The 12897-nt window shown below is 59.4% G+C and overlaps 1 protein-coding gene across 7 annotated transcripts in view; it reads right to left on the reverse strand.

Moving 5' to 3' along the window:
• GRM4 (glutamate metabotropic receptor 4) overlaps positions 1–12897 on the reverse strand; it is a 114063-nt gene that overhangs the window by 53116 nt on the left and 48050 nt on the right. For all 7 annotated transcript variants that reach the window (XM_081520020.1, XM_081520018.1, XM_081520016.1 and 4 more), the window contains one exon: positions 9161–9377. In XM_081520020.1, coding sequence (XP_081376146.1) covers positions 9161–9377 — 217 coding nt within the window. The remainder of the gene's footprint in view (positions 1–9160; positions 9378–12897) is intronic.

A 12897-nucleotide genomic window follows, 5' to 3' on the forward strand; every position in this document is an offset into this window, starting at 1 on the left:
CTGGGAAGAGGGCCGGGTGGATGACACAGGGTAACAAGGGGAAGAAATAACTGCAGACATCCCTCCGTGTGTCCACGACGTGCACGCACCCACTGAAGAAGGTGCACAGCCCCTGCCTGGTCTCATGAAGAACTGGAACCTCAGGGAGAGGCAGTGACTCCTCCAAGGCCACACAAGAATGGAGGGTGACGCTGAGACCAGAGCCCTCCTGGGACACTCAGCAGCCCTTGAAGAAGGAGCTTCGGGACAGGAGGGAAGGGAACCACAAGCTCACAGTGTCCCGGGGCTGCAGGGAAATGGGGCTGGGGCTTGCTTTGATGACATCCCTAAGAAGCCCAGAGTAGGGGGCTGGGAGTACTGGGACCTCAGAGAGGAAAACAGGCTCAAACTCAGTAGTCAGCAAGGAGGTCAAGAGGGCTTTCTGGAAGTCAAGGCCCAAACTGGCGGGGTGCAGGGAAAAGTCAATGCCTTTGCCACCTGCTCTTTAACAAAGGGAAGAAGTCAGAAGGGATCCCTAAACACAGGAGCCTGGGAGGACAGAACCCAGTGAGCTCCCAGTGCAGAGGCTCAGAGAAGGGGAGGAGGAGGAAGCAAGGGCAGGAAATGAACTCAAAGACAATGGGGTTCAGACCAGGCTGAGAGATTCCTTCGTCAAAAGCCTCAGAGGTAACACAACCAAAGAGGCCAAAGGAGCTGAGGAAACAGGGGTTGCGTGTGTGGCCTCTGTGGGCTCAGGTCTGGGCCCAAGAACACAGGCAGAGCGGAAGCCAGAGGCCAAACTGGTGGCACCCAGACATCCACGTGGTGAGACAGAAAAACCAAGAGAGGTGGGCAAGGCACACGAAGACCCGGATCCCGGGAGTCTCCTGACACTTCTTCTTCACACTGGGGATGCAGCTGAGAGGCTCAGAGAGGGAAAGTAACCAGCCCAGGGCTACACAGCCACCCAAAGGCAGAGCCAGGACTAGAACTGGGACCCGATCCACAATCCACTCTCTGATGAATAATCATGACAGTGACACCTCCAGCAGCTCAGCGCTCAGTGCAGGGCCCTGACTGAGCTAGTGCTTTACATGGACTAACTCATGAAATGCTCATGGCAACCTAGAAGGGAAGCACTATTAATTTTCCCATTGAATGAGGTGGAAACTGAGGCCCAGAGCCCCTAAGTAACTGTTCAAGGTGGCCCTTAAGGCCCCCACCCTACCGCACCATCCAGGGCAGACGGCATGAAGAAAGCCAAAGTCACAAAGGGGCTGCAACCAGCACAGGGAAACGTTAGACCCAGAAGAAATCTTCAAACGTTCCACGGAAAAGGCCAGGGAAAGAAAAAGCTGCTTCCTGTCGATGGACAGGGAGGCCTGGTGTGCTGTAGTCCATGGGTCGCAAAGAGTCGGACATGACTGAGCGACTGAACTGAACTGAACTGTTCAAGAGGGAAGGGGTGCAAACTCGGAGCGAAAAGGGCTTGGCATCTACCATCTCCTTTCTCCTGCCAATCCCATCAAGCTTAGAGGTGAACTCGGATGGGAGCATGTCCCCATCGTGATAAGTCAAAGTGAACATCAGAGATGAGTCAGAGAGAGAGGAGAGGTGGCTTGGTGACACCCAACCCACAGGACTCACAAAATCAAGAGGTGCCAGCACTGCACCAAAGGCCAGAGGGCAGAGAAATTAAAGTGGACAGGCGAAGTCCCCACAGCAGGCCAGGCAGCTCAGCGTTCATCCTCACAGCAGGACAGAGACTGACGTGGCCATCACAGAGCAGTCACACTGGTGCCAGCACCTTGCCAATCTCCCAGGAGGCCAGGAGACAGAGCTGGCACAGGGGAGGCCACGTGGCTCAGAGCGGGGTGCCCAAGCCAGGTCCACTTAATTTCCACCCACAGTATGGTGACGGGCAGAAGATGCAATTGGTTTCAGGTGTGGGGCAACCTGGTCGATAAGCTAGAATGGTGGGAACTGGCTCCAAAGAAGGGCCCGCCCCCCTCCCACATCCTTGGAAAATGCATGGTCAGTGGGCAGGGGATGCTGGGCCCCAGTTGTAGGTCCCTGGGCGGCAAGGCCCAGAGCTCTCACCCCAGGAAGCTGCTACCAGCCATCATATGCACCAACCCAAAAAGCCAGTGGCAGGACCCCTCCCTGCCTCCAGCTTCCCCCCAACCTCAGCTAATCTCAACCACATTTCACCTGACTGAGGGTGCGAAGGTCACACGCTCCAGGCTCTGTCTCCGTGCAATTGGCCCCAATCATCCCTGAACCAAAAGACCAAGCCCAAAGCACCCCCATGATGAGCCTTCACTTACAAGGATGCCTGGAGCCAGAGGCCTCGGACTAGGGGCACCCAGCCTGCTGGCTGTCAGAGCTGAACCCTGCAGGTGAGCTGACGCGCCGCTCCTGTTACAGATGAGAGGCGGAGGCCCCGGAAGGGCAGCGACCTGTCCAAGAGCACAGGGCTGCTCATCTGTTCACCCTGCAAACGTCTGCTGAGGCCTCGCCATGTACGAGGGAGGGCCAGGGGCCCGCAGCCAAGGAGGGAGGGGTCCTACCCTTCCCCGGCCTCAAGGGGCCCAGCCAAGTAGGAGAGGAAGAGGGGAAATTCAGCAGGCACTGGGGCAGGGGTGACTGGGGTTCCCAGGAGGCCAACCCCAGGGGAAGATCACAGGCCTCCGTGGGTCAGCAAGCCTGCAGGGAGGAGGGGCCTTGGCTCAGAGCCACCGCGAAGGGCAGAGAAGACTCCTCAGGGCCCTAAGGAACTTGGACACAGCAGGTGGACACACCAACTCCAAGGGCCAAAAAATTGTTAAAGGCAGGGTTGGCCTGAAAGAAACTGCTCAGCTCCGCCTCACATGGGTCCATGTTCCACGGCCACTAGGACCAGGCCAGGCCCCTCACTGGGGTCCCATCTGCCTGCTCCCTCCTCCTCCAGGCCCGTGCTCACGCTGTTCCCCCACCTGGCACGCCCCCTCCTTCCTCCCCACTTATCCAAGTGTGCCCCTCCTCCAGGCCCTGCTGGGCGGGGCGCCCTGCGGCCCTGGAATTTATCTCACCTCCACACACGAATCATCACATCCCTTCACTCACTTATTCAACCAGACTCTCCCCAGCCCCTCCTGCAGGAGGGCAAGGTGCCAGGTCTGACTGGGCACTGCTCTTCCCACGTCCCTTGGGAGCCGGCAGGGCCCACAGCTGCTCTCCTCTCCTCGCACAGGGGCTGAGTACCCAGCGGCTGTGAAATGTATCCATGAAGTCCAGGCCAGCGGGGAGACTCAAGCAGGCTCTGGAAGGCTGTCTCTTCCCATTCTTGCCCTCTGGGGCAGGCAGCATGCCACGATGAAGCATCCCAAGGCAGGCGCTGCAGTGGGAAGGATTTCTGTCCTTGGTGGGTCAGGATAGGGTTGGGGGCAGCCGGAGCTCAGAGGGGAGGAGAGGGTCCCAGAGCAGCCTGACCCCAGAAGCCTGTGTTCTGTCAGCCTCAGTCTGCCTTTCTGTGGACTGGGAGAGCAACCTTTCAGGCCTGGCTAGGAAGAAGGGCTTACGAAGTGAGTAGCTGGCTGAATTTCATGATCAATTACCCATCCCACCAACATTTACTGAGTGAATACTATGTGCCAGGGACAGTGTTAGAGGCTGGGGAGGCACCAGAGAACAAAACAGGCAAAAAAAAAACAAACGAAAGCTCTGCTGTCACGGACCATAAAAAAATAAACGTGTCCTTGTCAAGTGCTATAAAGAAAAACAGGGGACTTCCTGGTGGTCCAGTGGTTGAGAGTCTGGCTTGCAATGCCAGGGATGTGGGTTCAATCCCTGGTCAGGGAACCAGGATCCCACATGCTGCAGGGCAGCTAAGTCCGTGAGCCAAAATCAGAATCCATGCTTTGCAACTAAAGATCTCCCATGACACAGTGAAGATCCTGTGTGCCGGGACTAAGACCCAACACAGGCAAATGAAAAAAAGAAAGAAAGAAGACAAAGAACGAGTCTTTTAAAAAAGAAAAACAGAGCCGGAAACAGGGAATAGAGGGTTTTGAGCTGGGGACACAGTGGGACACAGAGAGGCCCCTCTGAAGCGGGCACAGCTGAGAAGGCAGCCAAATGCCCTGAGGAGGAGGCCGCCTAGACAGCCGGGGACAGAGCTTTCCGGGCCGAGGGAACAGCCAGTGCAAAGGCCCTGAGGTCGGCATGTGCCTGGAGTGTCAGAGGAGCTGTGAGGAGGCTGGTGTGACTGCAGCAGAGACTGGAAGTAGAGCGGAAGGAGACAAGGCCAGGGGGGCAGCAGAAAGGGGAGCAGGCACTTCCAGTGGACTCCCCTTTGGGGGTTCTGGGTCCTAGGGGTGCCCTGGGGCAAACCTCTCCTCTCTGCTCTCCCAGAAAAATGAACAGCGCCAGGTCACCCCACCCCCAGGCAGCACAGCTCTTTCCAGGTGGCCGAGATCTTCCCTTAGCCCCTCAGAGCCTCCGTTTATAGCCAGAGAGTCTAGAGAGCCTCTGCTGCAGAGCCAGAGGGAAGAGGTGCCCCAGCCTTGGGCCTCCAGCAGCCAGCCCTGCCAGCCAGCCACGCGGACAGGGGCCATCTAAATGCAGGTCCAACGCTCCACCCGGGGAGTTGGAGCTGGAGGTCAGACCAGCAACAGCTTGATGCACCCGCATCTCCGGAATACCAATAGGGGATGCGGGCACACAGCAGGGAGAGGAAGCTTTAGAATTTTCCACCGTGCGAGGGACAAGGCATTCTCCTAAGGCCCCCACGCCTCTTCCTGCCACACTCAGGAAGGCCATCTCCTTCCCACCCTAGGAGCACAGGCCTAGATGTGCCCAGGGAGCTGGAATCACTCGCTGGAGTACCAGACTCCCCAGGGGACCCCACGGAGAGGCCCCTGCCGAGAGCTGACCTGTGTCCTCACTGTCACACGCACCAGAGATGGGGAGGCCTGGCTGGATTCAAATTCCCCTCCTGCTACCTGCCAGCTGTGTAGCCTCAGGAGAGTTACTTAACCTCTCTGAGCCTCAGTATGGCCCTCCATACAGCGGAATTGTCCTGAAAGATAAATGAGTTATGAAGCCCATAAAACAGGGTCTGGTTCACAGGGGGGCTTCATACATGTTACCTACTAATCACCCCTTCACCAGTCACCCACACAGGAGCCCTGGGCTCTGACACTCAACTGCCCTGTGACCTTAGACAGTCTCCTGGACTTTCCTGAGCCTCGGTTGTCCTTATCTGTGAAATGGAGCTCCAGCACAAGTAAACAGGCTCACACAGGCCCCTGCAGATGCAGAAAAGCTGGGGTGTATAGAAGTTTACACTCCAGAGCCCAGCCCCTGGGAGCACCCAGACAGTGGTGGGAGGCACCGAGGGTGGGGCCCCACCTGCCACCACCTCTAGCCTGCATCCCCCTCCAGGGCTGACTCACGTGGTCTCTGCATACCTCATCCCAAGACTGGTTGTTGCCACTCAACTCACCCTCGGGCAGCCTCCAGCTGGCAGAGAGGGGGGAGCCCTGCAGCAAGAAGGCAGCGCCCCTCACACAGAGGGGGCATGCACCCACACCCCACACAGGCACGTACGTGCCCGTGACCTGCCACAGGCCCTGCTATCAGGGCAGGCCTGCCGGGCACAAGCCTAGGGAATCACCTAGTGCGCGCGCACACACACACACACACACGTCCTGCCCTGGCTGCCTTTAGGGCTTGCTCCACTGCCTGCTCACCACCAGACCAGCTCTCCTTCAAGAACCAGGCTGGCCTGGGCTCCTGTGGTCTTGTCCCTCGTCCTGTCCCTGGACACGGCCTGCAGCCCCGCACAGGGCCTAGCATGACCCCTCAGGCCTTCCAACACTCCCAGGCCTCCCCCAGAATGCCCGGCACCAGGGAGGACCCCTAATTATAACAACCCTCCAATGTGAGTTCCTGAGTGCCCACCTCCATGGGCCAGGAGCACATTTCATTTTGATAACAACAAGTTTTATCCCATTTTGCAGATGAGGAAACCAAAACCAAGAGAGGCTGAGCGCCTTTCCAAGGCTCGTGTGGCCAGTGAGTGGCCTAGTTGGAGCCCAGGTCTGTCTGTTACGGCCACTCTCCTAACCCCATGCTGCTACCGCCGTGTGGGGAAGATGGATAGCCTGGGGCGGGGGCACCGGATCTGACAGCCTGGCTCCAAGTTGCTCCAGCACCTCGCTATATGAGCCTAGGCAAGCCAGCTCACCTGTCTGAGCCTCGGTGTCCTCACCTGTAAAAGAGGATAAACCATCAGGTCCACAAGGTTGTCACCAGGATTCGCGCAATGAGTGTGCCTGCCACAGGGCAGACTTCAGTCTAGGGCCACTGGCTGGCTCAGGGCGGAATTCACACGACACAGTGATTGGGGTAGGAGGGCGCTGTTCATGGGGACCAGGAGGTGCAACATCGGGGCTTTCTCTAAGGCCCCTGCCAAAGGCCCCATCAGGGCTGGGTGCTCAGGAGCACCGCACCCAGAGGGCAGAGCTGGTTCCAAACCCAGCTCCTCCACATTCTGGTTTTGTGGTCTTGGGAGAGCCGCCTACCCTCTCTGGCCTCAGTTTCCTCATCTATAAAATGGGCATAATTATGCTCCCTGCAGGACCCAGAGCCCAGCACACGGTCGGCGCTCAGGGCTTGCTGGCCCAGCTCTCACCAGGGCTCTGACGTGCACCCTCAGCCCGCCCCACCACCCCGCCCCACCACCCCACCCCCTGGCGCACCTCTGAGCAACTCAAAGATGATTTATACTTCAGAGGACAAATCAATACAATATACAGCCAAAGACATCTTTAATCTTTCACAGGGATTAGGCTACAAGGTACAGCGGCCCCTTTCTACTGGATGCTCAATTCTGATTTCAATTTGGGCTGCTGAAGCGCGGCTTTTTCTCCCCTTTTCTTTTCACTCGCTAAAGACAGTTCTCCAAATCAAATTTCATTTGGCAGGCAGGGCAGGGAGACCCACTGGGGCTGCGGGGGTCTGTGGACACGGGAGGTCCTGCTCGGTGGGAAGCCGGACCTTTGGTGATGGGATGGAGTGCAGAGGGCAGGGGCGCTGTAAGGGTGCAGCTGTGGCCCTGAGCTCTTATTTTTCTAGAAGTCCTCTAAAACATCTTGAGCAGACTTTCTATTTTCTAGAAAATACTCAGCGCTTGATTAGATGCTCACAGAAACTTCAGACAATAGCCTTAGCTTCAGCCAAAACCCCATGCCCAGACCTCACCCCAATCCCAAGCCTCTCCCACAACAGCATGTGTCCCTCCAGGCCGAAGGGGTGTGTGTGCATGCGTGTGTGTGTGTGTGTGTGTGTGTGTGTGCCTAACTGTCATACCCCCATGCTCTGCACAGGGCTGATCCACACAGGTCTCAGTTTATGCAGCTGGGAAATGGGCAGAAGACAGAGTGACAAAACTAGGAAACAGCTAAAACCTGTAGTCCTGGAGCCAGCTCGCCTGGGTTCACATCCCTTCTCCACCTCTGACTTGCTCTGTGACCTGTTGCCAGTTATTATGTGGTCTCTCTGCGCCTCAGCTTCCTCCCGGGTACAACGGGGATACCTACTTCACCAGGTAGGGTGGGTGACTCAGGACACCGGGTGTAAACGGGGGCTGAGCACGTGCCAGGGGCAGAAGGAGGGCCATGTGAGTCTGGGTTGTCTTCCCGGTACCGCTGGACACCAAGATTCTGGATCTCCATCCCACTCCCGTCCAGCACCTCTGTCCCCAAATCTGACCGAGGCTGCAGCTGAAACAGCCCATGGGATGAGCTTGTTCGGGAAAGGATTTAAGCCATCAAGGAGGAGAGGAGCCTGCTGGGGAGGAGCCCAAGTCTGAGCAAAGGAACCAAGGAATGGCGGGCCCTCAGCGGGAGGGTCTGGGGGCTGACGCTGCCCGGCCTGCCTGCAGACGGGAGTGGGCTCTGTCCAGCCGTGCTTCCTTCCGCGGGGGCCCAGCTGCTGGAGCGGAGGGCGGCGGGGCGGAGGGATCCTGGAGCCACAGCCATCCGTCAGCCCTGCCCCACTTCCACCACCCTGCCGCCCTCTCCGCCAGGTTACAACCACCCTCGAGGCTTCGGCTGTACAATTAAAGGGGCTTATCTGAGATTTATAGCAGGATTATACCCGCAGGGTGTTACCGACGCCTGCCTCTGGACGCTCTGTGGTCCTTAGGAGAAGCAATTAGAGTCCCGGGGTTATCCGGTATAAATATATAGACGCCATCCCCAAGGTCGAGGGCTCCACAGCGAGCTATTTAGAGACAGGGCCTTGGGAGAGGAGGCGGAGGGGCTCCCTCTGCGGGGAGGGGGGGCCATGAAGGGAGGGGCTCCCTGCTTCCCTCCACGCCCCACGCACTATGGGAGCCGTCCTTCCAGCCCGCTGCCCTGAGTCAGCCAACCCAGCGGGAGCCCCCAACCCAGGGGCCAGTCTGCCGCCCTGGACGCACCCCCCACCTCTGTCCCACACGGCTGCCCTCCCCGCAGGGCCATCAGAAAGGCCCGGTCAGAGGCCCAAGTGCCGGCCTGCCGTGGAGCTAAGCCTCATCTTAGCCTCTCATTACTCGCTGATAACTAAAACCGTTATCACTTTGAGGACAGCAATTTGGGAGCGCAGGGAGCTCCGTGGGGGAAGGGGGACTGGCGGTGAGTCGGGAGGATCCGAGGGGAGCAAGCCACTGTCCCATCCTCCCCCCAAATCCCACCCACGGGGCGCACACGGCGCTGAGGCCACACGGCCCCACCCGCAACCCCCGCCACTCAGCCCCGCGGATGGCTCAGTTCTAAGGAGTCTTGAGTTCTCAGTCCGACAAACAAACCCTTGCTCCCAGGACGGCCCTGGCTCCGGGGTCCCTGAGACCCCCGTGAAAAGGCCCCCTCCATGCCCACCTCCTTCCCCTCCTCTCTGCCCAAGAACAGGGGCTGTTCCATCGGCTCTCGTGCCCGGAATATGGACGGTTCCTCCATCTGCCTGGCCGTGTCTGCAGGAGCCATTCGCGCCCACCCGCCGCCTCCAGGAGCCACCCAGCCGCCCGCCCACGAGGCCACAGGCTCAGGCCCATGAGGGGGGCCCCGGGGCAGGAGGAGAGCCCACGACAGGACCGGGGAGCGGCCCCCGCGGAGACACCCCGCCCCGGCCCTGAGCGGGACCCCGCGGGCAGACTCACCGTCCTCTCGGGACTTCTGCATGAAGGCCTCCACGCCGCTCTCACCGTAGCTGCCCTCCGAGGCCAGCGTGGACACGTAGTTCCACTTGAGGGCGCGCACGATGTCCACCATGGCCTGGGCCTGGTACGTGTCCGAGGGGACCACGCGGGAGAAGAAGTCGTAGCGGCTGTTGTCACTCAGGTCGGGGGCTGTGGAGGCGTAGCTGATCTGGGGGATCTGGGGAGTAAGAGGGGCCGCTGATGGGGGCGGCTGGCACCCCACCCTGCCGGGCCAGTGTCAGCCCCTACACCCCAACTGGCCTCCCGCCCATCACCTGGGGACCATCCTGGCCCTTCCCACGGGCATGGCCTCCTCTCGACCCAGGGGAGCCGTCTTGATGTGGGATGAGCAGGTCCCAGCCCCACCCGACAGAGGAGGAAACTGCGGCTGAGAGCTGGGCCAGCTGTTGGTCAGCCCTGGCCCCCCCGGCTCTGCTCAGGGTCTCGATGCCTGCCCCCCCCACCGGTCAGCTCCCCAGATCCTGTGTCTCCCCAGACCTCCCCCCAACTCCCAGCAGGAGTGTGGCTGGCACCGGGGTGAGAAGGGAGTGGCTGGTAAGCATCAAGCCCTCCTCCTCCAGAAAGTCTCCCAATTTGCCTCAACCGAGTCCTGGGGCTGGTGGGCCCTCGTCACCCACACATACACACCCCAGAGCCATCATGGATAGCACACACATGCGTACACACACACACACACACACACACACACACACACCACGGGTCCCTCTAGGGGCCTCAGCTGACATAAAGAGCTGGGAGATCCCGGCTGGGGAGCAACCCCGGATGGGTGAGCGTTGGCCCGGGGATGGAGTGGGGATGAGGGACCTGAAGCTTCTCCGGTCCACCCCCTGCCCCCCAGGAAGCTCCTATGTCCTCACAGCTCCCTCTGGGCCCCGGCTCCTTCCTCCTGCCCAGCTCAGAGGGCACAGAGCCCAGTTCCAGCTCCCCCTGCCCCTTCCCCACCCCAGGATGGACTCCCTGAAGGCCAGAGGGAGTGGGGCCTCTCTCCACAGCCTGGGACCCAGACCCCCCAGGGGCAGGGCCTGCCCAGGGCCACAGCCACTCCAGCAGATTCCGGGCCTCGTGGTCCTCGCCGAGCTCCCCCCAGTCACAGGGCACCTTCCTGCCTCCAGGCTTCCCACCTGGCCCCCTAGGCAAAGGTGGGACACAGAGGCCCAAAGCCGCCCTTCCTCCATGGCGGACATCCAGCGTCCACAGGGGCTGGAAGGGGCTGCGTGGACTCTCCCGGGCCCCCCTCTGCCTCTGCTCACTGCCCTGTGCCCTCCTCGCAGGGTCCTCACCTGCCCCCAGCTCCCAGGGCCTGCCAGTGGCCCCCGCTGTCCACTCCCTGGCTTGGTCCACACCAGCGCGTACCCTTCCTGTGTACCCTCTGCTCTGCCTTCAGCTGGCCACAGTGACAGGATGAAAGGGTGGGCATACCGCTCTGGGCGGATGTCACATCCAAGACTGATCCCCCGAGGGAATCATGAAGACTCAATCCTGGCTGGAAAAACCTCATGGCCAGAACTTTAGTCCACATGGCAACTGGGGGTGGGAACATTCGAGAACAGGAGGACTCAGGGAGGCCCCTGCACATAGGTTTGCCCACCTGGCCTCTGCCTAGGGGTGCCCATCCCCAGGGACAGTGGGGGCCCAGCTTCCATGGCAGAACATCCTCAAACTGCCCTGAAACTCCGCAGGGCAGCACTGCCTCCCTGGAGAGAGCAGGGACCGGGGGCAGGGCTGGAGGGGACACTCCACCTTACACGCTCTGCGTTTTTTCCATGTTGTTGGTCGGTTGCTCAGTCATGTCCGACTCTTTGTGACCCCCGTGGACCGCAGCCCACCAGGCTCCTCTGTCCACAGGATTTTCCAGGCAAGGATATTGAAATGGGTTGCCATCTCCTACTTCAATTTTCCGTGTGGAACCATGCAAATACAGCACGTGTTTAGAAAGCAAACCCCACGGGAATGTTCCAGAGCACATGGGTCCCTCTGCCTGCCTGAGTCAGCAGAGTCTGAAAACTAGCCCAGTCCTCGCAGCCCTAGAGAGCACTTAGCATGGACGCAGCACCCCCTGCAAGGCGGACTCTGGCTGGACACTTGATGATTAATTCAAAAAGTATCGTCATTTTTAAGGTCTGACGATGGCGTTATAGTTGTGGTTGCTTGGTTGGTTTTTAAGAGTCCCTAGCTCTTAGCGTGGTTTCTCGGTCTCAGCACTATTAACGCTTGTGGAGGGAAGGGGCTGCGATGCTTTCTTTGTTGGGAGGCTGTCCTGTGCACAGTAGGGTGTTGAGCAGCACCCCTGTCCCCTACCCACTGATGCCAGTAGCTCATCCTCCCCCAGTAACAACCAGAAATGTCTCGAGACATTGCCAAATATGCTGGGGGCAGAACTGTCCCCAGTTGAGACCCACTGTTTCAGGGGCATGTACTAAAACACTTAGGGATGACATGATGTGATGAAGCCTGGGATTTCCTTCAAAAGAACCGAGGCAGGAACGTGTGGAAGAAGAAATAACGCTGGCCCAGAGCCGACGGCTGTCCGGTGACATGGATGTGATGAAGGCGCGCTGCCCTGTTGTACTTTTGTGCGCGTCTGAAGTGGCCACATTGAAAATTTTTGGACAATAAAACAGAACAAAATAAACATCACCCCCAGGGTCATCGCTCTGAAGAGACGCGCCCTGAATCTGGAGCTGATAGCAGAGACGCGGGGCCATCACAGCAGGTCCCCGAGAGAGGACGGCACTGTTTGTTTGCCAGCTCACCTCTGCCGGCCCTGATCACACACCCAGAAACGCACTTGCCTCCTAATTAGAAGCAGCTTGTCTCCTGCTTTTGATGTCTTCTCCCAACACAGGGCCCCGGGGCTGGAGTCAACAGCGCCAGCCCAGAGGAGGGCCAGGAGGTCAGGGGGCTACTGACAGAACAGGCCAGAGCCGCTCTTAGGAGGCTCAGTCCCGCTTGCAACCTGCTCCCCTCTCTCCCCTGGCTGGGCACTCGGCTTGGGCCAGGCCAGCGGGTGTGCAGATAGCTGTCCAGGTGCCAGGACTCGGAGCCTCCCCTAGGGAGCCCCGGCCCTGCCCCTGCACACACACCGCTTCCCATAAAGGGCGGAGGACCAAGTGTGGGGTCCCCGCAGGGTGTGTGTACCAGCCTGCACGAAGGCTCAGGGCCCCTGATTTCAGGAGCCCAGGAAGGGCCCCTGCTCTGCCTGTGACCCTCCTACAAGCCTGGAATAGGGAGCCTGCACTGAGAAAATGGGGTAGAGACAGTGACCCAACCGGGGTCCAGGGGATAAGCATCCTCTTACACGTGGTCGCCTCTGCCCTCTCTCGCAGACTCCCTCCCTCGGCTGCAGACCCTCCTGAGGTTCCCAGGAGGATGGGTTCAAGCAGTAATTTGGGAGCTAAAGTGCTCAGGTGCAAATCCCAGGTGTGTGAAACCTGGGTGCAGGTAACTTCACCTCTCTGGACCTCAGTTTCCTCAGCTGCAAAATGGAAATAATTCCAATCCCTTTCTCTTGAGGCTGTAAGGGGCACATGCGGGAATTCACGGGAGAAACTCAGGGCAGCGCCTGGCGGGCAGTCAGCACTCGAGGGTCGGCGCTGATGAGGGCGGTCGTCTGTCCCCTTGCCCTTCCTCGGGACAGCTCCCTCTCTGACTGTTTCTCACCCCTGGACTGTCCCCAG

This window comes from Giraffa tippelskirchi, chromosome 8, assembly GCF_054371585.1.
Source record: "Giraffa tippelskirchi isolate mGirTip1 chromosome 8, T2T-mGirTip1v1.2.pri, whole genome shotgun sequence".
In the NCBI taxonomy this organism is placed as follows: Eukaryota; Metazoa; Chordata; class Mammalia; order Artiodactyla; family Giraffidae; genus Giraffa; species Giraffa tippelskirchi.